This window comes from Dermacentor silvarum, chromosome 8, assembly GCF_013339745.2.
Source record: "Dermacentor silvarum isolate Dsil-2018 chromosome 8, BIME_Dsil_1.4, whole genome shotgun sequence".
NCBI lineage: Eukaryota > Metazoa > Arthropoda > Arachnida > Ixodida > Ixodidae > Dermacentor > Dermacentor silvarum.
The window spans coordinates 72,645,299-72,673,092 of record NC_051161.1 but is presented as its reverse complement, the minus strand read 5'-3'; the positions used below and the strand labels follow the sequence as shown (position 1 = coordinate 72,673,092).

Sequence of the window (27,794 nt, the reverse complement as noted above, 5' to 3'; positions counted from 1 at the left end):
GTTTGGTACTTCAAAAGAATGACTAATTTTAAGTGTGGTACAATACGAGGTCTCAACTGCAAATTCGAAGGCGCAAAACGATATTTTCAAATCGTGTGTTCGATACCGAAACTAAATCGGTCGTCCTTGAGGACAACATTCCGGGCGCGCTCAACGACACATTTCCTCGCATAACTCGCAGTTTCTTGTTCAGCCATGCGATTCTACACTATGTATAATTGTCTAGCGACAGACGGGGCAGGAAAACGCTCGCGCGACTCGCGGCTGAGGAGTCACGCACGCGGTAGTCATGCGTCTAGCGCACTTCAAAAACTTAACTCCGCGGAACGGAATGCAGAAGCAGTAATGATGAGTACCGAGAAGACACAGACGCATATAACAGCTCCAGAATTTTTAGAAATTTTGGAGAAACTGTGTATCAATTAGCAGCTCAGTCATAGGAGTATAAAGGCAAATGTTTATATCGTTTTATTTATTTTGCTAGTTTATTTATTTATTTTTATTTTTTTAGCAGTCATCCAGCTGTTGGAATGAAAGACTCGGTGTCTTCACTGCCTAAATCAATATACATATTTAGGGAAACTCAAATAATATTCCAGTATCGCTATTTTCGTGCAAATAAAAACAGAGCGTCCTCAAACCGAAACTTGAGAGCAATGTGCCTGATTTGTCGCGCGGCAGCCAGAGGAGTCGAAAGCGCGCCATATGCGAATCCGCGTCCAGCTTAACTGCGATCGCTTCTGTTCTTAAAGGAACACAAGACACTCAATTAACAAAGCTTCCTATTAGGAACTGTGTTTTCTGATTTTTGCATCCAACGCGGTTCTCACAGAACTACAGCTCACCATCCCAGCGCAAGAAAAGAAGGGGGAAAAATAAACGTAATTTATTCTTTTTATTCAAAAGGTAAATTCTGGTGTTTTACGTGCCAAAACCACGACATGATTATGAAGCACGCCGTAGCGGTGGACACCGGCATAATTTCGACCACCTGGGGTTCTTTACCGTGCACCCAATGCACGCGGTACACGGGCGTTCTTTTTTTTTTTTTTTTTTTTTTTTTTTTGCGCCTTTATGGAAATGCAGCCGCCTCGGTCGGAATTTGATCACGCGCAATCGGGCTTAGCAGTGCAATATACCGTGGTCTCTTGTTATTCGAGGGGGACTTGTTCAGTATCTTTAGTTAGCTGTCTCTCTTTTTTTTAATTAATGTAACTGAAGAGCCGATAAGCGAAATGTGCACGAACGACGTAATAGTTGCGCTATCACCGAGTAACCCAACTACTTGCGCGTTTGTTTGTTCGATTTTCTTTCTATCCTAATTTCCTTACTCCACTAAGACTTCCTGGTATTTATAGTCGGAAATGCTAATAGTGAAATTTTACGAGCTAGCGACGATTAGGGCCCATTCACACTTGCGACTAGGCGAGGTCGCGCGACCGATGTTCACACTGACAAATGCGACCGACGAGTCGCTAAACCGAAATGTCTCGCGATATGCCGTTCACGTCGGCTTGAAATGTCATCGCCGCGTAAAATAAGCGTCAGCGTATACGGACGTCGTGTTCCTTCGCATCTGATTGGTTCAGCTGTTCTGCGACTGCGGTCGCGCGACTGAAAAATCGAGCAGTGAGCGACTGGTCCGAAACGGTCGCATTTCGAGAAAAGCGACCATTTGCGACTACTAGCGACTGGTCGCTTTGCGACTAACTTGGTCGCGCGACCTCGCCTAGTCGCAAGTGTGAATGGGCCCTACACTTCCAGATAAGCTGCTCTTTTATGTACGTGTGTGCGCGCGCACTCGCCCGTACGTGTGTGCGTGCGTACGAACAAAACGCAGTTAATTCTCTAGCTCCGTGCAATGTGCATCTACTACATGTATAGTTCTTGGCCCAGTATAGTTCTCCATACACAGCGTCACAAACTGACTCGTACGAGACAATATCGCACAGTGCGACAGGAAGCACTTCCTGTTCAAGCGTCTCTTGGTTAGTTTTATCCTCTTTATCTCTCCTTGCTTTAATTATATTTTCTTGTTTCATGTAGCTAGAGACGGGGGAGGAAACGGACGGGTTTCCAAAGCAAGCGCTGAAGCGTGGCGTTCGTTCTCGAAATCCGACAACAAAGAAAGGAGGGAGGAAGGAAGGAAGGAAGGAAAGAAAGAAAGAAAGAAGAAAGAAAGAAAGAAAGAAAGAAAGAAAGAAAGAAAGAAAGAAAGAAAGAAAGAAAGAAAGAAACGGGTCGCGATCCGCCTGTTGGGAAAGTGGACAACATTTCGCCCGCAGCGCTTCCGTCTCAGCAACTTAGCTCAATGGAGCGAAGGTATGCGTGCCGCCCGCCAACCACGAACGAGATCGGGCCGTGTGCAGCAGAAAGAAGGCACGCCAGTTGCGCGTCGCTATCCATCAGTGATCCTCCTATTCAAGCGGCAATGCGTACGCTGTGTGTGTAGCGGGGAGAAAGGGAGCGGGAAGAGGGGCGAGGATTATTGGAGAACCACGGTCGCGCTATGGTTATCGTTCCTTGTCGGCTAATTAACACAGCCAGAGCTCCCGTTGCGCTGCATTTAACTGGCGATCAGGCGAGCTTAACGTTGCATAGAAAAGACAAATGTCAGAGTACCGGAGGACTGGTGCTGCCATACCAGTGTAGTGCCACCACACATCCCCTTACCTTTTTTTTCTTCTTTTTTTTCTCGGCACATTGGCAACCTTTGCAGCAATGAACAGCGAAGGACAGTTGAACACGGTTTGTCGCACCCTTGCCCAGCTTTTGGATGCCTGCGATCAGGACTTCGGCATTAAGCACGCGGAGCGCTAGCAAACTATGAGTCACTAGGCGTTGCAAACTAGCAGTGATTTCTGTCACCGGGCGTTCTAACTGATAGCAATGGGCTGTAGCGAATAACTCCGAGGAGGAGTATGGGCGAGACGCACTGCTCTTCATACGGAAAGCCAATGCGCTGGATGGTGCATCCAATGTGGATTAAGGCTGGTGCAAAACGTCTAGGCCCCAGTTCAATCGTCAGTAAAACGATACGAGTTGCAGAAGCAAGCTTCTCCACATAAAGCCTGTTATTGCGGAGAAGCCAGCTTTGCAGAACGCTATGTAGCAGAGGCCACGTACGCATGCACAGAGAGATCCTGAGGGGCATCGGGAGTACCACGCAATGAAACTGCTCAAAGCAAAAAAAAGCAAGAAAAAAAGATAACAGTAACGATTAACAAAAAGAAATAGTGGGCACAAGCAACGAGCCGCGAATGGTGAGCAGGGCTGCACTATCGAATCATCATTACATGACACATTTAAAGGGAAGAGAAGCATTAAATAGTTTAGACCCCGTAACGTATTCTTTCAAAAAACAATTCTCGTTAACTTTGTGGTAAGAGGGTGATTATACGAGAGAAAACGAAGGCCAAACTTCCATTTGTTCAGAAGCCTCAGCGCCGGCAAGTCAGTGCACGTGACGTCATGAACTACAAAGTTGTTTCCGGTATTTGGGCTGTTGTACCGAAGTAAATGTGCTCGAACTCTCGAAGTTTAATAATTGGCTCCTTTTCAATACAGTATAGTCAACCTTTGCCGATAAAAAATTCAGTAGGCCCAAGCTTGCAGACGCCGCCAACATTCATGTCGTAAAGCAGGTGACAGGTAGACAAAACCTGGGGGCACTACGCCAACCAAAGTAAATTTAATAGAAAGAAAAGATGTTTCGGCTCCCACACGGGAGCTTTGTTCACAGGTAAAAATAAACAAATGTGTTCGAGCGGTTCGCTTAAATAGGCTTGAACAAGTGACGCAGGCAGCGCGCGTGCACTGACGGCAGATTGCCATCGCTCCTGTTCAGTGTGTGCGGTGTCGTCTGAATCGTAAGCGACTCAAAATGAAGGCGTCGAGATAGCCCTTTTTCTCTGGCAAGGCCTTCCCCCAGTCGATTGCTTGACCCCCTGAAGTGGCATGCTCAGCTCTGGATTTCACATTTTATTTCCTCACGTCATAATTTGTGCTGTTTAGGACGCCTCTCAAGGTCACCAGTTTCGCCAATATACATGTAGTCACAATCCGCGCATGGGACAAGATACACAACACCTGGGAATTTCTCTTTTGATAACTTGTCCTTAACATCGACGAGCGATTGTCGCAATTTCTTGTTTGGCACGTGTGCCACTTGAACATTGTAAGAACGCAGAACGCGGCTGGGAGCTCCACTTATGAACGGGATATATACGGTATTCCGGCGCGCTTTTGACCAGAGGCAGCGCAGGGCAACTGTGGACGTGCCATTAGTCGTTCAACAGCATTCAAGAAAGAATTTGGATAACCACCGGCTGACAGTTCCCGCCGTACCACGCTTACGTCGGCTGCGTAGTCTTCCTAGTGTGGTGGCTCGAGGTGGCGTTTGGGCCAGGAATCCACCAAACCAATTGATGAGTACGTCGGGTAGTAGAGAATGAAGGAAAAAAGGTTTACATTATTTGCACTGGCCCCTGGTACGGAAGCCCACTCCACGAGGAGCTTATACTAAACGTCTGAGTTCAGACCAGGACACGTCAGAACCACACTCACTGCACCACAGGTGTCCTGTTTTAATCCCGTCGTTTTCCCCATAGAAGACTGGACTGGGGAATCTGATGACGGTAGCTCGGCCAATCCCAATCGCTAAATCGGTCGCAACATCCCTCCCATGTTGACGCACCGTTCCGCCGTACCCGCCTCCAATGTCGCACCCCAGCCCCCGAATTCTTGAGTATATGCGTGGCCACCTGGAAAACTGATCTCAAGGCTGTTCCCACGGTTCGGGGCGACGATGGCCCCTTTCATCAATTAGCGGGCTTTGCGTGACGGCCCTCTTGTCAGGATCAGGATTAGGTAGCAATCTTCACGGTAATTACCGTTTCCATCGATGACGGTGGTTGTTGTTGACTCGGCGCGAGCTCCTTTGTTAACGCGTCAGTCTATGACACGCCCGGTCGCTGTCGGTGCGCGCGTTGATGAATGGATCGCCTCGTGGGAAATGTGCAAGGAATGCACTTGTCCAGGTTGAGACGTAACACTGTCTTGCGTAGATTTTCTGCGCGTGTCGTAGAAGCGTGGAAACCACTGCCCTTCTATGAGAAGCCGGTTGCATAGAACGGAAATGCAAGTAGCGCCCTGTGTGAGTTGGCTTTCTGAAAACGCCGAACGACAAAGTATAGACCCCTTCCTTTCAATCAGCATATCAAGGAACGGGAGCTTGCCGTCGACTTGCTCTTCCACCATGAACTGGATTGTTGCTTCCATGCCGTTCAGGTGGGTGCGAAGTGAACGACTGAACTGCTTCTTTGAGAATGATGCAGAAGCACTCGTCCACGTAGCGAAAAAATATCTTCGGAGCAGGGCTAAACGAAGAGAGGGCTCGACTTTCAAGTGCTTCCATTGTCAAATTAGCGACGGTTATCGATATAGAAGCTTCCACAGCCGTTCCGTGGACTTGTTTGTAGAAATTCCTTTGGAACGTAAAGTACGTGTGAGACAAACAGAACTGCAATAGCCGAGCTAGGTCCGGCGCATCGACAGACGATCTTTCAGGTAGAGTTGCATCCGATTCCAAAGCTGTCATGCATACATGCCAATCCAGAGTGAGTGAGTGAGTAAAAACTTTGTTGAAAATAAATAAATAAAAGAAGGCACGCTGGTAGGGGGCCATTCCAGGGCTCCACTGGCACAAGCGGCTCGCTGGGCTTGGTCCAGAAGAGCCAATTGGCTCTCCCGGCCCTCGTCCGCAAGCCATGTCTCCCACTGCCTATTCCTCATGAGTGGATGTTTGAGTACTATTGGACTGTCCATGTGCGGAGGCCTCTTTGGACACTCCCATGTGATATGTTTTGGTATGGGTATGTCTGTCGTCAATGAACCTCGTGGGTTGTATTCTGTATAGGGTGCAGGTTGGGGTATGTATTCGTCTAAATACGACGCCAGTCCCTCTCCTGTTGGCTGTTTAAATTCAAGTGAGAAACTAGAAAAAAAAAGCGAAATCACAAAAAAATGAATCAAAACTAGTCACGCACATAAAAAAATATGGAAATAAAATGTGAAAGCCAGTGCTTTAACTGAAGCCCGCGAATATACACAAAATTGCCGAGCGACTGCAGCCGCCCGAGGCACTTTGCGTGTATTCGCGGGCTTCTTTCACGCTCTGAAAAACACTTTTATGCAGCACGTATTGAGCAACAGAAAGCTGCCTCGGGAGTTTTTCACGTTGCTCTTCTCATTGACACTTTGATAATTAGGACAGTACTTCTCGAGTACTGTCCTAATTATGTAATATAATTACATATGTCTATATTACAGTACATATGTAATTATGTACTGTAATATAGATAATATTTAAATCTCTGTAACGAAAAATATACTGGCGGCTACTCCACTGTACTGGAAACAATATGCACTAGGTTTTCTTCGAGTAACGCAAGTTGCTTTTTTTTATCTTGGTGCATGACAGTTGGGACACCCAACTATATCATGCACAAAGATTCAGAAATATGCAAATGCCACGTAGCTGGACAGAACCAAGGTAGTATTGTTTGCCGTCGCTTGTAGATACTGAGATTATTGTTCACATTTCGCCTAATTTCATAATTAGTCTTAATTAATTAATCAACCACTCAAATATTATAATTAGATAAAAAGTGTCAAGATAAAATTGTAGAGCAACATGAAAAACTTCCAATACAGATTTCTGTTGCTCAATACGTGCTACATAAAAGTGTTTTCCAGAGCGTGAAAGAAGCCCGCAAATACACGCAAAATTGCCGCACGACTGGCGCCGCTCAAGGCACTTCAGTGCCGAATCCCATGTGTGGAGGCAACCACAACAACACAGGATCCGGCCCTGAAACAGGTCAGAGAATAGAAACACGTAGGAGAAATACCAGGATTTCGGCCATTTTTTCAGAAAATTTGGCATTTCGGAAACCTTTTTTCAAAAATAACTCGGGAGGTAAAGAGTTAAAGATATGCGAAATTAAAGCAAATAAGTATATATATCTGCATCACAGAACATTAGTTAGCTTCCTTCATTGACAACCTCAGGCACTACTACAACAATATATTTTATGGTTTCACATCTATAAATACGTACAAAAGTGGACAAAATGCATGAGCCTTTGGTATATGACACAGCACTCGTATATATAATGCACAACTAAATGAATGAAAATTAACTGCATGGTAACATAAAGAAACCAAGGTGTACCTTGAACCGATTATTCGCGATGAAATTATTAATAAAAAAAATCGGAGAGTTATAATTGCCCCGCACAAGGCACTACTGGTAATCCAAGTTGGCGTCAAAGAGGTTCATTGGAGACCAGCACAGACCTATAGTGGCGTCAACGAATTTCTTCGAACGGCGGTAGCTACCCAGTCCCGCATCTAACAGCAACCCATGTCGGCGTGAAAGAGAACTGTTGAAGAGCGGCGCACGTACGTACACATTGCCACATATAGTCACGTGACACAAGCCGGCCCGATGGTTGGTTTCGAGCGCTGTGACCTCAGCACAGCAGCCCGATGTGCTAACCATTCGACCACGGACCTGCAGGTAGGCGAGAAAACGGTTAGATACAAACCTTAGATAGATAGATAGATAGATAGATAGATAGATAGATAGATAGATAGATAGATAGATAGATAGATAGATAGATAGATAGATAGATAGATAGATAGATAGATAGATAGATAGATAGATAGATAGATAGATAGATAGATAGATAGATATCAACGTACTTTTCCAAGAAAACGCTGTTTTGTGCATTGAAGCACGTAACTAAAAGTGGAAAAAAAAAAGCAAGCGCTTTAGGAGAGGAGGCGGCGGAGGAAAGAGTAGACGGCGGTACTTTTCTTATATAGGGATTCGTTCCCGGTGCCCGTATGTGACGACGTTTGCGTTGAGATTGATGCAATGTATGGCACGCGGAAACGTTGTCACGGGAACAGCGTTTTAAAGCGAAGGCTAGGCGAAATCGCCTGTGTACAGAAAACTATCATCATCAGCATTGTCTCGAGCGTCGTCGTCTTCTTCCGAAGCTGGCTCGTTGGCGCCCCTCGTGTTGCGCTCGTGCTCGGCACGCGCTCTTGCCACTGCTCACGCGTTCGTCGTCGTCGTCTTCTGGGATGCGTTGCCGCTCATCATTCCAGAGTAAAATTTCACTTCTCTTCTGTCGTCTAACAGACTGGAAGTCTGTTAGACGACACTTCTCTTCACTGTTTCACTTCTTCTTCTCTTCACTTCTTCACTTCTTCTTCACTTCTTCACTTCTTTCACTTTTCACTTCTCTTCACTGTTTCACTTCTTCACTGTTTCACTTCTCTTCTGTCGACTAACAGACTGGAAGTCTTTCAGAGACAACCTCAGCGGCAGCACAACAATCGACGACATTGACCATTGGCTCAAGGGCCTTCTCATCACCGCAGAACACCACACCAAGAACATCCAACTAAGCACCAACAGCCCCGCAGTCGACCCGCATCTCCTTCATCTCTGGGAGGCCAAAAGAAGCCTCCTGAGGAGGTGGAAGAGGCAGAAACTGAATAGAAAACTTAAGCAACGAATCGCCCTTCTCACCATACAGGCCCAAGATTACGCGGAGCAACTTATTAGGCAAAATTGGCACACCTTTTGTGACAGCCTACAAGGAACACTCAGCACCAAGAAAACCTGGCACCTCCTACGCGCTCTCTTAGCAGTGGCGCACCGACGGGGGGGGATTCGGGGGTTGGAACCCCCCCCCCCCCCCTGAGGCCGACTTGACCCCCCCTTTTGTTTAACCCCTTTTCTTTCCTTACGCATTTGAGTACTGCAACTAAGATGTAAGACGCGCAATCGTCTGCACACTCGCAAAAAGCGCATTTTATTGCCAATTTCCCGTGAAGAAATCGAAATTAGTGCTGTTTAGATGGTATTGGCAAACTGTCAACCCCCCCCCCCCTGGCAGAGATCCTGGGTGCGCTACTGTCTCTTAGCTACCGACCGCACCAAAATGCAACAACGGCAAGATCTGCGCAGACTAATCCACAACCACGCTGGATCGGAGCATGATCTCCTTCGTGAACTTCAGCAGAAACTTAGCTGCGACAAGCCCATTTTGTCGGTGAGCGGCAAGGCGTACGACGGCGCACCAAACCCAGACCTTGATCGACCATTCACGCAAGCAGAGCTCCACGCAGCCTTAGCCAAACTCACTAGAAACACTAGTCCCGGCAAGGACAGAATCACTAATAAGCTCCTACGCAACCTTCCGCAATCGGCTGCAACAGCACTACTACAGTACTACAACGACTGCTGGGAAAAGGGGGACCTACCAGCAGCCTGGAAGCATTCGGAGGTCACCATGATCCCCAAACCCAACAAACCCCTTCGCATCGAAAACCTCCGTCCCATCTCCCTCACGTCCTGCGTGGGCAAACTCCTCGAGCACATGGTGCACGACCGGTTAACCCCATACCTCGAGGACAACGGATACTTGCCGCACACCATGTTCGGATTTCGACAGCATTTGTCCACGCAGGATGTACTCCTGCTCCTCAAGGAAGACCTGCTCGACTACCTTGATCGCAGACGCAAATCATCAATACTGGCAGTCGACGTAAAGGGCGCATTTGACAACGTAAGCCACGAAGCCATCCTCCGCAACCTCGAAGATACAGGCTGTGGAGCCCGGATCTATAACTATATCAGCAGCTTTTTGACACACCGAACAGCAACAGTAGGCGTCTGCAATCTCCGCAGCGATAAATTTCGGCTACCCAACAAAGGAACTCCACAAGGATCAGTTATTTCACCACTCCTTTTCAACATCGCAATGATCAAGCTGCCAAAACAACTCAATGCCATCCCAAACCTATGTCATGCCCTTTACGCCGACGACATCACACTCTGGACCAAAGCACCTACTACTGGACAACAAGAACGCAGTCTACAAGAAGCCATCGACGCCATCGAAAGCTACCTCCGAGACTGCGGTCTCCAATGCGCAGCTGAAAAGTCGGAGCTTCTCGTGCTCAGAGCACGGACGCGAGGACGACCGCCCAACTATATCGAACCCGATCCTAGCGTCTTCCTCAACGGAACCCAAATCCCTACAGTCGACTCCCTTCGCGTACTCGGTCTTCACATCCACAAAGACGGATCAGGAGCGGCCACTCTTCCGCGTCTCCAACGTACACTGTCACAAGTTACGCACCTTGTCAAGAGGATAACCAATCACAGAAGCGGACTTAAGGAGGAAGACACGCTAAGGATAATTCAAGCTCTCCTAACTAGCCGTATCACCTACGGCACCCCCTACCTGACACTCAAACCGGCTGAAATCAAGAAACTGAATGTCATCATTCGAAAGGCAATCAAAGTAGCCTTGAGCCTTCCACCCACGGCATCAACGGAGAAACTCCTCAAGCTCGGCGTCCACAATACGTGGGAAGAGCTCTCCGAGGCTCATAAAATCAGCCAACTAGAGCGGCTCAAGCTCACACCCACCGGACGTGAAGTTTTGCGCTACCTCAACTACAGTGAAAGCTACATTGCCGAAACAGACCAGAAAGCAAGAATCCCACCCGCACTCCGTGAGTGTATCAGCGTTGCGCGCATACCGCGCAATATGCATCCGACTTACCATAAGGAGCGTCGGCAAAGCAGAATCCGCGCACTCAGCAAGAAATACGCGACAAACCCTGATACGAGGTACACCGATGCTGCCCGGTATATTCAACGAAACGCCTTTGCCATAAGTGTCACGGATCCCCAAGGCAATGAACTCGCCGCTGTCACCATCCGGGCAAGAGCCGCCGAGACTGCAGAGGAAACGGCAATTGCTCTGGCGATAACAACTTGCCCTGAAGTAGCCGTAATCCTCACTGATTCCCAAGCAGCAGCTCGCAACTATCAAAAAGGACGCATATCAGCAACCGCACTCAAGATACTTCAAAATCACATCGCACGCGCCCCGCTCCCCGACACCCACATCAACTGGATTCCAGGCCATCAGGGCATGACAGGAAATGAGGCGGCACACGCCGCTGCCCGCGAGCATACCAGCCGGGCTTTCCTGCCATTCCACACTAGGCCGGCCACCAACGTTGATGACATCGCTCTAAAGTTCTCGGAGATTCTGCAACACCACCGACTCAGCAGAAGAACGTATCCATCACCACACAAGAAGCTGAGCAAAGAGGAACAAGTCATCCTCCGCCGCCTACAGACAAACACCTATGTACACGGAATAATCATGCACAGACTATATCCTACAGAGTACTCATACACATGCACCCACTGTGACGTCCCAGACACCCTGCAACACATGGTCCAGGATTGCCCACTGCGTAACACATCCCCAGACCCCAGCTCACAAGCTCAACAAGACGAAACAAGACACGAGGAGCAACCCAACTCAGCGCACTTCTCTACCACCACTGAAACGTGGGAGGCGAAGCTTTCCTCTGACGACCTGGACGATCAACGCAGTCTTGTCGCCCGGGCCAAGGAGGCAGCCCAAGCCAGAGGGTTCCTGGAATAAGGAATCCTCCCACCTAGGGTGAACCGGGTCCTGACTCGGATTACCGTTTCGGAAAATAAAAGTTTATTTCTCTCTCTCTCTCTCTTCTGTCGTCGTAATGGGGAGGCCGCGTTTACGGGGGTATGAGCCATTGCTTCTGGCTGTCTAGAATAAATAGATCGCAAGGCGTCCGCGAATATGCAGCGCTTGCAGTTGTCGAGCTATACCGTGTGTTTCAGCGGACACTTTCAAAAATTTTTAAATGTTACCTGTGGCGAATAGCACATTTCTAGTTCATGAGCTGGTCTACTCGAAGAGGCACGGACACAAACAATTGAAACGCATATTCGACTAATTAACAAAAATGTTGTCGCAGTTTCACCTGAAAGGCGAAGCATCAATTGCGATAGCAAATTTGTAGAGAGCTATACGGAGTAATGATATTAGCTTTATCAGCTATATAAACTTGGACATGCAGCAGCACCGGCAACACGCACAACTATTGTCGACGCCTTCGGCGTTTTGGCCGCGTTCGCTCAAAATGCGTGCGGCGTTGGTGACTGTTGCCGGAGCCTCTGATATAAATAGGCACTTGGTGCCGCAGCTAAACGTCGCCTCCCTTCCCTCCCCCCCCTCCCCCTCCCCCACGGCCTCTCGCGCGTCGGAAGAAGGCGCGTTTGCTCTACATATATGGTGATTGTAAAGGAGGAAAGAGACGCTTACTTCTGCAGCCCTTAAGCGAGCACGGCGCAGAACGCGCGTTTGTTCTCCGCCGTGCGTTCACTCCCCGTGAAAGCGCGCGCCCCTCGCGCCCTTTCACTCGCACATACAGCGTTCGGCGCGCGGCGACGATTTCATCTCCATTGACGTCATACGGAACCTCACGGCGACGGCGACGCCGACGACAGAAATCTGCTTTTGAGTGTCCATATAATTGCTATCGCAATAAAAACAAGTTTTAACTAATTGCGTTACGGCCTATATTGCAATTTACAAATTATAGCTGTGGAGTTCGCATGGCGGATCTCCTTTAATGAACTCTGAGGTTGACACCAGTTTCGCGATATTATAATTCCCGAACTTTGCGGAGAAATGCATTGGCGTTCCAGTTCTTAAAACGTCGTTTTATGCTTTGAAGCAGAAAAGTAACGGGAACTGACGATGAAGAAAGTTTATTGTAAAGAGGGAAAGGGGAACGGAACGTTATGGGTGGGGCCCCAAGTCCATGGCCCCACTGGCTTCAGCCGCCCGCCTGACGTGACCCAGAAGTGCCAGTTGCAAATCCGGGTCAGAGCTGGCGAGTTGTGCCTCCCACTGCTCCTTGTTGGTTTCGATTTTGCTACCTAGAAAAGTCTCTAAATTTCCGGGCTTTCTCTCACACTCCCTTGTTGGCGAGCCGCCGCACCACGGACAAGCGTCCCCATAGAGTGTCGGATAAATTTTACCTAATTTTGAAAGATTTGGGGAAAACATGTGTTTGTATTTTACGGTCTGTGGCGTCCTCCCCGTCTAAAGATTTGTGCGAATTCGTTCCTTGTTGGTTTCGATTTTGCTACCTAGAAAAGTCTCTAAATTTCCGGGCTTTTTCTGACACCCCCATGAGATGTGGTATAATGTTGGCGAGCCTCCGCACCACGGACAAGCGTCCCCATAGAGAGTCGGATAAATTTTACTTAATTGTGAAAGATTTGGGAAAAACACGTGTTTGCATTTTACGGTCTGTGGCGTCCTCTCCGTCTAAAGATTTGTGAGAATTCGTTCCTAGTTGGTTTCGATTTTGCTACCTAGAAAAGTCTCTAAATTTCCGGGCTTTTTCTGACACCCCCATGAGATGTGGTATAATGTTGGCGAGCCTCCGCACCACGGACAAGCGTCCCCATAGAGAGTCGGATAAATTATACTTAATTGTGAAAGATTTGGGGAAAACACGTGTTTGTATTTTAAGGTCTGTGGCGTCCTCTCCGTCTAAAGATTTGTGAGAATTCGTTCCTAGTTGGTTTCGATTTTGCTACCTAGAAAAGTCTCTAAATTTCCGGGCTTTTTCTGACACCCCCATGAGATGTGGTATAATGTTGGCGAGCCTCCGCACCACGGACAAGCGTCCCCATAGAGAGTCGGATAAATTATACTTAATTGTGAAAGATTTGGGGCAAACACGTGTTTGTATTTTACGGTCTGTGGCGTCCTCTCCGTCTAAAGATTTGTGAGAATTCGTTCCTAGTTGGTTTCGATTTTGCTACCTAGAAAAGTCTCTAAATTTCCGGGCTTTTTCTGACACCCCCATGAGATGTGGTATAATGTTGGCGAGCCTCCGCACCACGGACAAGCGTCCCCATAGAGAGTCGGATAAATTTTACTTAATTGTGAAAGATTTGGGAAAAACACGTGTTTGTATTTTACGGTCTGTGGCGTCCTCTCCGTCTAAAGATTTGTGAGAATTCGTTCCTAGTTGGTTTCGATTTTGCTACCTAGAAAAGTCTCTAAATTTCCGGGCTTTTTCTGACACCCCCATGAGATGTGGTATAATGTTGGCGAGCCGCCGCACCACGGACAAGCGTCCCCATAGAGAGTCGGATAAATTTTACTTAATTTTGAAAGATTTGGGAAAAACAGGCTTGTATTTTACAGAGGTCTGTGGCGTTCTCCCGGTCTAAAGATTTGTGAGAATTCGTTCCAAGTGGATCCGCCTTGTGAACTCCACGGTTACAATTTGTAAATTGCAATATGGGGCATAAGGTAATTAAACCTTAATGAATGAATTTTTGTTCATTAGTCGATCATGTGTTTAAATTTCTTGTGCAAGTGATGTTCACCTCTTCAAGTAGACCAGCTCATGAACTATATAATTGTGCTACCTGCCACAGGCAACCTTCAAAAATTTTTGAAGGTGTTCGCCGAAACACCGTGTAACGAGTGTGACCGAAGGATAAGACCTTGTTCGTCGAATAGTATCGCCGAGACTAGAGTAAACGAAACAAAAACGCTTGGCAACAATGCGCGAGTCAACTCTCGCGTTTTTACTGCATCCGGGTGCTCATTTCCGACCCACTTCTGAGCGCACACAATCGCGACCTAGAATCAACCCCCCCCCCCCCCCCCCCCCCCCCCCGTCGACTGCAACGAGGGCTTGCATATCCGCGCTACGAGATGGGAGAAATCCCGCCAAGTAGCTACGCACGGGTTGGAGCTGGCGGCAAGCGAACTAAAAAACCTAGAAGTAAAGCTTCGCCTTGAAGAGTGGAACGCATAGCGTTATATTAGAGGCCGTTGACGCCGACACCGTATTTTCTGCGACGTGGGGCCCGGTCAAAATTTCGACGCTATCACGTCTGTAGGTTGTGGTTAAGTCGTATACTTTACGATTTTTCAGAGCGGATTGTACTTGAAATTCGATTTTCGTTCACTAGCGCCTTGCGCCACGCGAAGGGCCTGCCCGGTCCGGGTGGTTCGGGATGATGTGGTTCGGCATGATTATTTCTGCCAGACGCCCATGCTTACGCCGACACCGAATTTTTTTGCTACACGGGGCCCTTAACGCTATGGCGTTAAAAAGAACGCTAGAAACACAGCTTTATTCGTCCTAAATTCTCGGACTACAGATTTGACTGTTCCTAATTTAACACCTATATATAGGATGCCTGCACTGTTGGACCCAAGGGCGGGAAGGCTTGCTTTGCCGTCCAACATTGTAATGGTTCAATGCGACTTAATCGCTAAATTGTGACTTTTTTTTCTCTTTTTTTAATTAAGCGAAGCTTTCTTTGCGAGCGCTTTTTCTATGGCCACCGGTTGAACGAGAGTGGGCACAAGCGGCTTCCATAGAAGCTGGATATATCTGTGCAGGCTATCGGAACGCGGTCGCCATCTGTTGACGAAGGATGCAGATTTGGCGCATGCATTATCTGTATACTTTCATCCATCTGTATCGCGAAAGCACGAAGACGGTCGAAGTACAACAGATTGACCAGGTCGCAAGCAAGCAAGCACATGTGCGTGCATCAGAGTTTGAAAACAATTATTATTACCGCCATTTGGAGAATAATTAAGCCGCTTATTTTCCGGCGAATCCGTTATTTAGGACTTACTTTTATTTGGCTTGTGGGCGGTCCCTGCAGAGTCGGAATTATCGGTCGACGACTGTATTGGTTACATAATAAAGTCAAGCACTGAGCACCTTGCCGTTTTCTGTGTTTAACTATATATAGCTGCTACATTAACTTCTCAATACACAACGTTTCCGACAACAGTATCAAGAGCGTGTATTTATTTGACATGTGGTTCTGCACTCCTCCACAGCTTTGTCCGTAAACGGAACTCCTGCTTATCGAAAGATACCGGTCCCTTGATGTTCCGTTTAACTAGATTCTACAAGTAGTGTATTTTCCGTTAAATTATACTCACTGAGCGCTATAGCGCAGGATGCGCGTGTTTGGCCAATAAGCGAGCGCTTGAAAGTGACTCGGATGCTCAATTGTATTGCTCGTGAAAGGTTTACGTCGTGGTACCATATCTTACGACGTTCGCCTCTACCAGCCATCCACAGTGCGCTGCAAAAAAATTTATCGCTTATAGCTACTTTTTCACTTACATTTTGTAACATGCAATTTATATATATGGCTTTGTTGTTTGGTTGCCGACCGTAAAAAGGCCGCAAAACGAGTCGCAGCAGATCGCTTCAAAGATGGAGAGGTGCACATACAAAAGTGGGTTTTCATGGGTACAATTTCTGAAGTTTCAAAGGTTCCTGAATAGCCTGAGCGGAAGGCAGTCGTCTTCGCCGTACTGATGCAATGAAACGCGCGTACGTGGCGTTGTCTCATATATCACGTACGGCCTTGACGCCACGTTTTCTTTTGCGATACGGACACTCAAGACTTAATTAGCCTAGCTGCGAAGACTAACGTAATAGCCTGATGAGTATTCCATGGACTAGCAATGGCAAGCTGACGTTGGGAAGACATGCTTGACAATTCAATAAAGCGTGATCCAGAGGACACAACCGTTTTGGCGTCAATTAGTGCAAACGTTCCATGACAGCGAAGGGTTACAGCAAATATACACGCGTCGTAACCTTTTATAACACGTCTGCGATCTGATGACTCGTTGACTCGTTCAGATGCCTAACTCCATTTTACTAAAAGTGCTGACTGCATTGCTTTAGTGGCAGGAGGAACTTGAAAAGACAATTGTAGACGCTATACATTCGTTCAAACACTACAGAGTTTGCATTGCGGGCGACCTTGCTAGCTCGTTTATTAAGCAAAGGTCGCTGTGTTAACATACCGCAGTCAAGTGATAAAAAATGATAGACGATATTCACAAAACATGCCATTTTCAGCTGGTGAGGCATTTTCCGCGTTCTGACTTCGCGTAATGTCATGGGAATAAGCCTTTAAAACGGCACCACCCTATACTATAATGGTTATCTGCTCTGAGGAACCTTTGCTCCCGCGTACAAGTTGCGCCGAGAAAACCGACCGCTAAATCGCAGAGGGCGTTTAGCAAACATTAATATACCTTGATCGGCTCCCATCGGCATCATTTACCACAAAAAGAGGCGCTTTGAAGGCCAAGTTTGGTAATGTACCCGACATTCGATCTAAACTTTCCAATAGCTATATGCGACTTATTCTTGCACAGCTCCAATACAAAACTTGACATTACTAATATATGATAAATAATATCTACAGTCATAAGTGGATCCACTTCACTTCAACGCTGCGAAGCCAGCTTTGCTGTACGAATGGGTCGAACGAGACTAGTTGATATCACAACTACTGCTGGTTAGTAGCGCGCCAGCCAGCACACACACACACACAATAGGTTCATAAGCTGCCAAAAAACCTCGAGGAGAAGTCGAAGTTCGACGGCGGAGGAGGGACGGGAGGCGGCGTCTCTGGGATGTGGATGCCCTCGGTCTCCAGCAGCCTCAGCCGAACCTCCATGTCCAACAGAATGCCCATGTCTCCTCGCGCTTCGATGCTGCTCGCGGTGTTGCCCAGTAGGACGTCCAGCCCGTCGAGCCACCTGTTAAGCACCTTGGCATTAGGAGCCACCAGATTGAGCGGCTGCCCGTCGCCACAAACCACGATGGAAAAAGCCAGGTCGACGATCTGTCTGGTCGCCTTGCGCGCCTGAGGGCAAGACGTGCCCGTGTTGATCATATCGATGTCCGACACCAGGATGCTATCGGACAGCTCCTCGATGTCGACAGTCTTCGCAGGTGGCGTTGCAGTCGCCGTAGTGAATGGCCTTGAGGTTGCGGGACAACTTGACAAAGACGTAACAGTCCTTGATGCGGTTCCCCTTGGCGCCGTATTTTTGGAACCTGGCACCCTTGCAGAGAACGTTGATGCGGTTCTCGTTCACCAGGGAGACAATGTCGGCACGGAGCGAGTCCCGCAGTTGGTTCACGGCTCGAGACTGCCTCTCGGACGCTTTACGTTCGTCGTTTTCTCGCTGCAGCTGCTTGACGATTTCCGAGTAAGGCAGGGACGACAACGTCGTGCGGAAGCCGTTGATGTCCGCGCAGTGCGGGTTGAGCCTGAGCGCCCGGCCGATCTGCTCGTTCACGATGCCGAAAACTTTGCCGATACTCGCCACCGACGCTCTCATCTCGCGCCACGTCTTGAACACGAGCAGCATGCACACGCTGAAGATTTCCTCGAAGAAGCATTCGTGGGAGAAGTACATGAGCCAGAAGGTGCCCTCATCGTCGCCGGCCGGCTTGCCGACCCTGAACATACGGCACAAGAGTTCGGTCAGCAGGATGCTGCTCTCGACCAGCGGGCACATGTGCTCGGGAGAACTGAACAAGTTCTCCTGAATCGCTGTGGTGAAGCTCAAGTTGTACTTGTCGGCGAAATACAGGAGATTCTCTATGGCAAGTCTGCCTGCAGGCTTCGCAAAGTCCTTCAGGGGAACACTCACGTGCTCGAGTCCCATGGCGGTGTGGCGAACCGAGTGGCGTCGCTTGCTGTCCAGCTGCTTGTACCTGGCGTCGTCCGAATTTAAACAGCTCTCTGCAAGCTTCAAGAGAATGTCGACCTTTCCATTCAAAGCCAGGTCATCGGTGTCAACGCTGGCTTTCCACAGCCGCTCGTACAAACCCAGCATCTGGGCTTGAAAGACATGCAGAGCGCGCGCCAACTCTGAATCCACTTGTCCATAATTTGTCAGCCTAGTCCACACAACGCTCTTTATCTTCCAGTTACTAATGGCGTTCTTAAGGGCGTCTCTGTGACTGGGGTTGCCTTGGGTGAAGAGCGCGTTCAATAACATGATGCAGTTCCTCATGACCACCACTGACCCTTCTTGCATCAGCAACGCGTATCGCTCCCAGGGCATACCCATGAAAACCGTTTCGTACGCAGACGCGTTACTCGTAACCACACATTCAAGCACACTGAGAAAAACTTCCTCATTGTTCCAATCCACCCCGTTAGGACAGTTCGTCTCCTTCAGTATCCTGCTCAAGCACTTGGTCGAAAGAATCTCCCACGTTATAAGGCCGTGATCGATCAGACCCTGAAGGCACAGAAGCGCTCGGCAAAGCAGGGTTCCTTTGTACACACCGGCTTCAATCCAGTTCACAATGGTCTTGTGACCGTCGTACGAGATGAACCTGACAGCGGAATCGGGATCCGCGGCGAGGATCAGTAGCGCCTGCAGGGCTTCCGCCTTCTCGTCCGGCGTGCCGGAGCCCAGCTTCTCGATGACATCGTTCCTGTTCATCGGCATCCGGACCAGCTGGAGCATGTCTCCGTTCCTGATCTCCAGCTTGTTGGCGTCGAAGACGTACACTTCGCTGCCGTCGTACTTGATCGCGTAGCAGTCGGGGTCGGCGATGCCCACTCGCTGGCACACGTCATCGATGATGGTGGACAGTGGCAGATCCAGATCAAGATCGAGCAGCTGATCTCCGCGGGGTGTCTTGACGCCGACCTTCGCCCGCCTTCCGACGGCGGGCGGCTTCGCGGGACAAGCCATCGCAGCTCCGCTAATCGGGGCGCCCGTGACCCTGCGCTGTCACGTACTCATCGCACGGCCGACGAGCGCCGTTTATCCATCCCCTACCCGGCGTGGACTTCGTTCTGACGCCCCTATCTGGGACGAGCTTCCTTATCGGCAGCGCGTTGCGATTCCGCCCAGCATCAGTCGGGCCGTTCCGTCAGCGACGCCAGCGAAGCGCGGAGAAATATCGGTTGTATCGGTGTCGGCGAGACGAGGCGAGGAAGAATCATACGCTCGGCGCGTTCCGGCGCGCTTACAAGCGCGATCACGTGCGCCTCTGCAGTCATGGACCACTGCGTACACCACCGACGCGGCGGCGCGCGCTGCGAGGCGTACAACACAACACGGAATTCCGCAGCAGCAGCTGTCGCCCGACGATCGCGTTTAACGGCTGTTGCACCACGCTCCCGCGACGGCATCGTGCGTCCGGTGTGTTCGATGGCAACTTCGTGGGCCGTCGTCGGGCCACGGCCGCAGCGGGCGCGTCGACGAAAGCACCAGGCAGCAAAGTTGCGCTGTTGCTGCCATCACGCCACTGCCGTAGCGCCGTCGTTGCTGTCGGCGGCGTCACTTACCTGACAAGCGCGCGCGTCGTACGGTAAGGACACCCGAGACGACCTCGGGAAACCCGACCAGCGCGGAGGAGTGAGTCGAGGGGAGAGGGCCCTTGCGGCACAGTCAGCGCACGCTCGTTGATGGGAGCGGCGGGCACGGCGCCGAGGACGCGTCTCTCGTGTAAGCACGCTCGCTGCTACGTATTTCTCTTTTTCCATTTCATCGCTCGCAAACGAGCGGGAATGCGGCGGCGATAACTTCGACCTGTCCCTGTTTTCTCCCTTGTGTCAACAAAAAAATTGCGCACACGTGGCGCAGCTCATTGCTGTCACTACACCCTCATGCAGTATGAAAACAAATTAAAAAAAAAAAATCTCGACGGTTATGAGAAACACCGTAGCAGTGGCGGTGGGGGGCACGTGCGCTCGGCATGCCACTCGGGGGCTACGCCGCTGCACCTTAGCGGGAGGCTATGAAATAATTACCACCACTCGGGGTTCTTTAACGTGAACGGTACACGAGAGCGCATTTTGCATTCCGCCCACATCGGAATGCGGCCACTGCGACTGAGAAACGAACCCGAAACCTCGTTCTCTGCAGCTAATTAAGCGCCAGTCATTCGCCAATTACAGCCGCAGCAGTGATTACGGATGTAGTAGGCACAAATCCAGTAGCCTTGTCTATGAATTTTCATGCCAACAAGTAACCACGGTTTCTACTACGAGGTCTGCCTGTAAAGTTTGCAAACTCTTAATTTTTTATTTAAAGAGAAAATTCTGGTGGTGCACGTGCCAAAAGCACGATATGATTATGAGGCACGCCGTAGCAGGAATTTCGGATTAATTCTGACCACCTCGGGTTCTTTAACGTGCACCTAATGCATGATAAACGGGCGTTCTTGCATTTCGCCCCCATCGAAACACGGCCGCTGCGGCCGGGATTTGAACCCGCTCCCTCGGGCTTAGCAGTGCAACACCAAAGCCATTAAGGAACTACATTTCAAAGTGTATTGTTTATATGAAAGGAATCGTCAATCAAGAAATCGACTACACATAGTTCGTAACTTAGTCACTGCAATTAGCACCTCCCCGAAATTCAGAACTGCTCTGAAAGTGATTGGTTTGAATCCACTGGTGCCACTAGGAAGATTGACCAACTGAGCTGTGAACCATTCCAAATGAAATGTTTCAGTAAACATTTCATTTTTTTTTTTTTTTTATGGTAGAGCCACTGAATTTGATGCACAAATTTTCTGGGCAGACCTTGCAGTCACGAACTCTGCCCTTTAATGTAAAACAGGAAAAACAAAAATTCAAGTTTAGAGCCTTCAATATAGTCGGGAGAGAACAAGGAAAGGCAGGGAGGCTAGCCAGACAAATGACTGGTTTGGGTGCCCTGCATGGGGGAAAGGGGGTGAGGGATTGAAAGAAAGGAGGCAAAGGCAAAAGGAGAGAGAGGGTTCATGTGCACAGTACTAGACACATGGTGCCTATAGGCATCTTCTCGGGTCTGTTGATTTCAGAAAAGTCACTAAAGCTCACATAGCTAGCTGTCTGGGTTGCTGATGGGTGAGGCCAACCTACCGCAGTGGTTGCTTAGTGGTTATGGTGTTGGGCTGCTAAGCACGAGGTCGCGGGATAGAATCCCAATTACGGCAGCTGCATTTCGATGGGGGCGAAATGCGAAAACACCCGTGTACTTAGATTTAGGTGCAAGTTAAAGAACACCAGGTGGTCAAAATTATTCTGGAGTCCCCCACTACGGTGTGCCTCATAATCAGATCATGGTTTTGACAAAAACCCCATAATTTTTTCGATGGGTGAGGGCACACTGCAAGCCTTCATGCACACATTCGTGCGTACGTACACACACACACACACACACACACGCACACGCACGCACGCACGCACACACGCACGCACGCACGCACGCACGCACACACGCACGCACGCACGCACACACACACACACACACACAGAGAGAGAGAGATAAGATTATTCAGTGGCTTAGGCTTTCTTTGAACAGCCTTGTCACATGAGCACAGGAGGAGCGCAAAAATAAACCACCTTTTAATACAGATCACAGCGGCAGGAAATGAACGAAGAACATGGAATATCCAGATGCAGTCTTAGCTGAAGAATAAAACAAGCCATGATTGGAACAGATGCTCAGATTTACAAGGGATGTTGTTTCTCTTGCACACACAAAACTGAAGTACATTGAAAGGAAAACTTAACTATGGACCAGTATCGAGCAACAACCTTCTTGCTCGAAGTCTGTTGCTCAGGCAGTACAAAATGAGGCACAGTCAATGAAGCTGACTTGCTTTGTGCTCTGGCCTTGAAGCACTTCACGGCTCTCTTTCAATTGTGATGCATCCATCATCAGCCAGAGGCTGGTAGATGAGTTCCAAGGAAGAGTTCATCAGGTCTATTTCAATTGGATCACTATCCTTGTTCTGTGACAAAAATAAATCAAGAGAAACCAGTAATGTGGCTTAGTACCGTATCAGCACATAAGGAAATGAATAAACATGCATGTTTCACGGGCATACTGCAAACTAGGGGCAGGGGATTGTAACCCCCCTTACCCCAGAGGTCAATGGACCCAGCTCTCTGAAGCCCTTCTCAGAAGTCATTTGAGGTTGAGTATGCAAAAAAAAAAAAAGTGTGCACAATGCCCACACACTAAGCCTCTTAAAAATTGGAACTTCTTGTCAACATTGCCGCTCCCCTATAGAGAGAAAAATCACGGGTGTGCTAATGCATGAAATAGCTGCTCTTGAGACTCATGCTTGTGAAGTGTGCCTGGCAAGCTAAAGACAAAACAAAATAAAAATTTCAGGATCCAGAAACAAGGGCATGCAATTACTACAGATATTCCACATAGTATATTCATGGTCTTTGCAGTCTACGAAATGGAAGATCGCTATATATTCACACGGAAATTTCAAGGGGATTTTACAATTGTTCACTATATCTGAGTTTGATATATCCGGCGTCAACTGCATGCACAACCTAATGGAGTTTAGTAAAAAAATTAAAGAGCAATCATAGTTGAAGCTGCCCCACGTAAAAAAAGAAAACATTTTTATTTTGCCCCTAAGTTTTTGGGTATATGCATGGTTCTAGTTCCAAGTGTGTAGCATATTAACGTCCTTTTTTGCATAATTCGAAACCTCTGTGAATAATAGGTTAAAAAAGAAAGTACACTTGTGAAAAATCAAAAACAAATATTAAAAAAAATTGAAATTGTAGGTTTTTTAAAGACTCTGAGCTTTATAGACAACCCAACTATAACTGATACCCATATAAAGAATATGAAAACCCCAACCATGTTCATGACTGCTCTGATTGCGATTCTTCCGGACTACCTTTCAGAGCCTCACTGCTTAAGTTCTTAGTACGCATGTGCAACATGAAAGCCTGAAATATTTTTGGCATGCAGCTAGCACTACTATTCAGTAAGTGGCCTAAGTGTACCATTTCAACACTCAAGTGCTGGACAACGTATGCATAAATTTCTCTACCTTGAAGTTCAGTGCAGTACTTCCTGCTTCAGAGTGTCCGAAAGTTGGAACAATGGTTTCACCAAATTTAACACTTTAGAATGTATTATGAACAATAAGTAAACTTTTCAAATTTCAGAAATAGTGAACGAAAAAACATGTTGGTAAGTAAACTGCTTGATAAAATTTTTTTTAATGAACGATGTCAGCTACAATTGGCCTCGAAATATCTGCTTACTATGGATGTGATGCAACAATGCAGCCTACCAGTTACTGAGTATATAAATTCAGAAAACTAACAAAGTTCATTAACTCCAAAAAAAGTGGGGAAACGGAGCATGTAGGGAAAAACGGCCATAATCAAATATCCAGGTCATATGAATACTGCTGGATATTAAAAAAATGTTGAAGAGGAGCTGCGTATTTTTGCCACACTGTAGAGAACTTAGTTCGCAAGGGTGTGCAAGAAAGACAATCTTTGAATTAGTAACTGAAGTAACAATGAATTCGGATAAAAAGGGTGGGGCACGGAATGACGCACTTAGACAGCCTGGACCACGATGCAGCATACCCTCAGAAGGCACTAATTACCCTCAGGAGCATCTAGAAGACAATGTTTTATACTTCAAGTCACAAACTCTGTGCAGTGCGGCAAAGCTAGAAGCTGCGTCAGCCAATCACGAACAAGAACTGGCTGCATGTCTCGAAGAAACGAGCAGCACTTGCATGTTACGCACCACTAACACTTCTATGATTCCTCCAGTCAGCCGGCTCTCACTCGCACAAGATCGATTACCAGCAGATAATGGGCAAGCCCTTTGTTTTTTGTGCCTGGTTGGCAGATTACACTCATGCTTCTGCTGCACTGCACTTCGTTTTTGAGGCGTAGTGTAGCTAAGAAAATGACCAAAGTTTTTCTCCTTTTTTTACTTCCACTTCAGAACTCTTTTTAAGCTACAGTTCTTCTGTAGCCACACTTCGTTTTTCTCTGAGCATCGAGCATCAAGTAATATAGTAAAGAAATTACACTGACCTTGATTCTGGCAAGGCAGCCAATTTTGTCATCAAAGAGAATGTCGGACATCATCAACCTTGCTTTGCTTCTGTCGCCGACAATGGTGACACCATGAAAGCGACAGGCCTTTGCTTGCATGGGAATGTCCAGAAACTTGGCCGGCAGCACACGCAAGCTGTAAGGAGACGCAGGCAAGACAGACACTAGTTAAGCTAAGGCACTGATTAAAAAGAGGACAACATGACAATAAACAGCCAGCATCAACCAATGCTGCAAAATGCAAAAGGTGAACAGCAAACATGCTGGATGATGCCTTACTCTTCTTTCAAGATGGATTCGCTGTTCCCGTAGTCAACGTAGAAGACTGTCACCTTCTTCTTCTTAACGCCAGTCACAATACCACGATACCACAGTTTGTCGTAGCCGTACTTGCCTATGCATGCTGTGCCTGGAAGCGAAACAGACACATGGGAGTCACACAAACGGCAAAGCAAATGAAATACACCTGGTTTTGCCACACTATGTAAAACTATGTAAAACTAAACACGAGAAAGGTGCACAGGAACTTGGCAACTTGAAGTGATTAACAGTGGTCGAACAATGAATGTTGTAGAAGAGAAACTTGGGTGAGTGGGTGAGAATACATGTTTAGGAAAATAACAGCGCTGGATAGACAAGGACACAGGCAAATAACAACACGACACTGGCACTGTCTTCTTTGCCTGTGTCCTTGTCTATCCAGCACTGTTATTTTCCTAAACATCAATGAATGTTCAACTGCTTTTCAGTTGTTGCTGCCCTGGTGGAGACAAGTCTTCTCTTTTACAGCTCCCCTTCACTAGTCCCATCATCAGAGGCATCCGTTGCTCGACCACTGTATTTGAAACTGAGATACTGAAGATTGTTTTCTTTCTTGTGCAGATATACACATTACTACAGTGTATCAGTAAGTAAAGACCTTATCAGTATGCAAGACCTTAACCTCACTCATCTTTGCTGAAGCAGACGGCAAAACTACTGTGGCCTTCCACACGTAATGGGTGTCTTACCTGCGGGATTAGTGAGATGGCAGTGAAAGGAGAAGGCACTGTTCATCTCCACATGATTTTTACTGTTGACTGAAACATGCTACAAGAGAAACAAGGGACACACAGGACAAATGTGGGAACATCCCAGCACCTTTAGTGCACTAGGAGTGTCAAAGTGGGAATAAGTGTATGTGAAGTGTGGGTCACGTGGTGGAGGTATGAGCGGTGCCACTGATGAACTGAGATTTGGATCAATTTCTGGAGCAGCAGAATGTTAATCTAAGAGCAGTTTGGAGCACCTAAATACAGATTTAAGAGCACTTTGAAGAAATAAATGACAACTGCTGAACATGTCCGAGGCTATTCCGAACACTTAAAATGGAAAAGCATTATCCCAGAAAGTATTTGCTTGCTGTAAAGCAATGTTGTTCTGCCTCTAAGTGCAAAAAAAAAAAAAAGGGTAACCTATATTTGAGTATCCCTTTATTTAAATGAAGACAACAAACCTGTTCACACAGCGTGCCGTAATCACCATATTTTCCGATGTACAAGTCCCACCCTTGTGGAAGTCACACCTCCATAAAAACAGCCACTTTGCAGGAAAGTAAGTACAGTGGAATTTCGTTGATACGATTCTGTGAAATACAGTTCTCAGGATGATGAGTTTTTTTCTTCTTTTGCCAATAATACAATTTGGTTGGATAATACATTGGATGATACAATTTTCGAATGATACGCTTTACTTTCCGGCTCCCGTGAAGATCGTAGCAATGAGATTCCACTGTACATAAGTCGCACCTTTGTATAAGACACATGAGTTTCACGCATTGTGGGTTTTCACGCATTGTGGGTTTTCACGCATTGTGGGTTTGCACGCACGTATACTCGCTGCAAAATGCCGTACTCACCCGATTCTGACGTGCTCAACTACTACGCACTGCTGACCTACCGGAGATTTTGGCCACACAAGAAAAATTAGTTGCAGCCGTTTAATGGCTGCAACATCATGCGCATGGGGCCGTGAGGCAGCTGATATCAAAGGTGAGCTAGGGGTGATATCGGAGGAGCATCTCGCTGTTATCTCTCGCGATAGGCCGGCGCCGCGCTTTTGTCAGCGGTTGTCAGCATGACAAGGCAGGTGCGCAAATTGAACATCACCTGCTCAGTGACGTGGGAGCCAAAACAAATGTTCGGAAAGCAAGATGGTTGCACGATCTCACGCTATCGCCAAAATAATGAAAGAAGGGCCAAAATAGTGCCACCTTTCGATGCGTATTCGAACCTATTTTGCATTGTCTGCGGATGCATAAGTGTGTAGAACGTAAGCTTGCGCGCGTCGGCAAGCACTATTGCTCCGATTGCTGCCGTGTAACACCTGCCACCTTCAGTAAATTCCATATACAGTAAAAGCTCGATGATACGATCACGGCTAATACGAATTTTTCGGTGGTCCCGGCCGAGCCCCATTACTTTGCAACGTGCTAGAGAACGGTTGTTACGAATCGATTTTCAGCCTGCGTCGGTTGATACGAATAAATGCCACCCCACCGACGGCTGCAAAAGAGAACAGTGCGCAGTCACGCGCTTTCTCTCCTTCTCTTTTGGTGCGGAGGCGCGGCGCCGGACAGCGCGGACTCCGCGACTGCCCAGGGCGCAAAGAGTTTGAGGCGGTGGCGCTCTTGTACTTTTCTTCCTTTTCTGCGAGCCGTCAGATGGAGTGGCTGCAGCGCTTCGGGCCGCGTTCTTCGTGTTTGCGCCATTTTGCCTAGTCGCAGCGAGCTGTCTCACAAGCGGAAAGCACTCTCCTTTAAAGAGAAATTAGACATTCTTCGAAAGGTCGATGAGGATCCCAAGAGGAAGCGGACGGAGTTGGCTAAGGAGCTAGGCCTCGCAACGTCAACACTGAGCACAATTGTTGCACAGCGAGACTATCATGAAAAACGTGCTTTCATTCAACGTCAACGCGAAGCAAGCGAATTCGAACACGCTTATTTCGAACATACCGCGCACCGACAATCCTCTTAGCAGCGCGCCAAATCACGCGGCGGCGCCTCCGACCGGCATTGCTCCGACACCGCCATAGAGCAAAAGCTCAGGAGATACCCCTCAATGCCGCGCGCGAAGGAACAAGGGGGGGGGGGGGG

The 27,794-nt window shown here is 48.0% G+C and overlaps 2 protein-coding genes and 1 long non-coding RNA gene across 5 annotated transcripts in view; 1 reads left to right on the top strand and 2 right to left on the bottom strand.

Moving 5' to 3' along the window:
- Positions 1 to 12,919: 12,919 nt before the first annotated feature.
- On the top strand, positions 12,920 to 14,136 carry LOC125947433 (uncharacterized). The gene is made up of 3 exons (XR_007468294.1): positions 12,920 to 13,095; positions 13,553 to 13,779; positions 14,009 to 14,136. It is a non-coding gene; the product is annotated as an uncharacterized LOC125947433 (long non-coding RNA).
- Positions 14,137 to 14,758: 622 nt separating this feature from the next.
- LOC119461440 (engulfment and cell motility protein 2-like) lies at positions 14,759 to 20,273 on the bottom strand. Its single transcript, XM_037722742.2, is given in 2 exon segments — positions 14,759 to 17,746; positions 17,748 to 20,273. Coding segments are annotated over 2 exon segments (2,163 nt in total). The 5' UTR covers positions 19,521 to 20,273; the 3' UTR covers positions 14,759 to 17,356.
- A 1,878-nt stretch (positions 20,274 to 22,151) lies between these two features.
- LOC119461435 (RING finger protein 17) overlaps positions 22,152 to 27,794 on the bottom strand; it is a 110,967-nt gene continuing 105,324 nt past the window's right edge. For all 3 annotated transcript variants that reach the window (XM_049672642.1, XM_049672640.1, XM_049672641.1), the window contains 3 exons: positions 24,941 to 25,070; positions 24,641 to 24,797; positions 22,152 to 22,557 (listed from right to left, as the gene is read on the bottom strand). In XM_049672642.1, the coding sequence (XP_049528599.1) occupies positions 22,450 to 22,557; positions 24,641 to 24,797; positions 24,941 to 25,070 (395 nt within the window). In that variant the 3' untranslated portion in view covers positions 22,152 to 22,449. The remainder of the gene's footprint in view (positions 22,558 to 24,640; positions 24,798 to 24,940; positions 25,071 to 27,794) is intronic.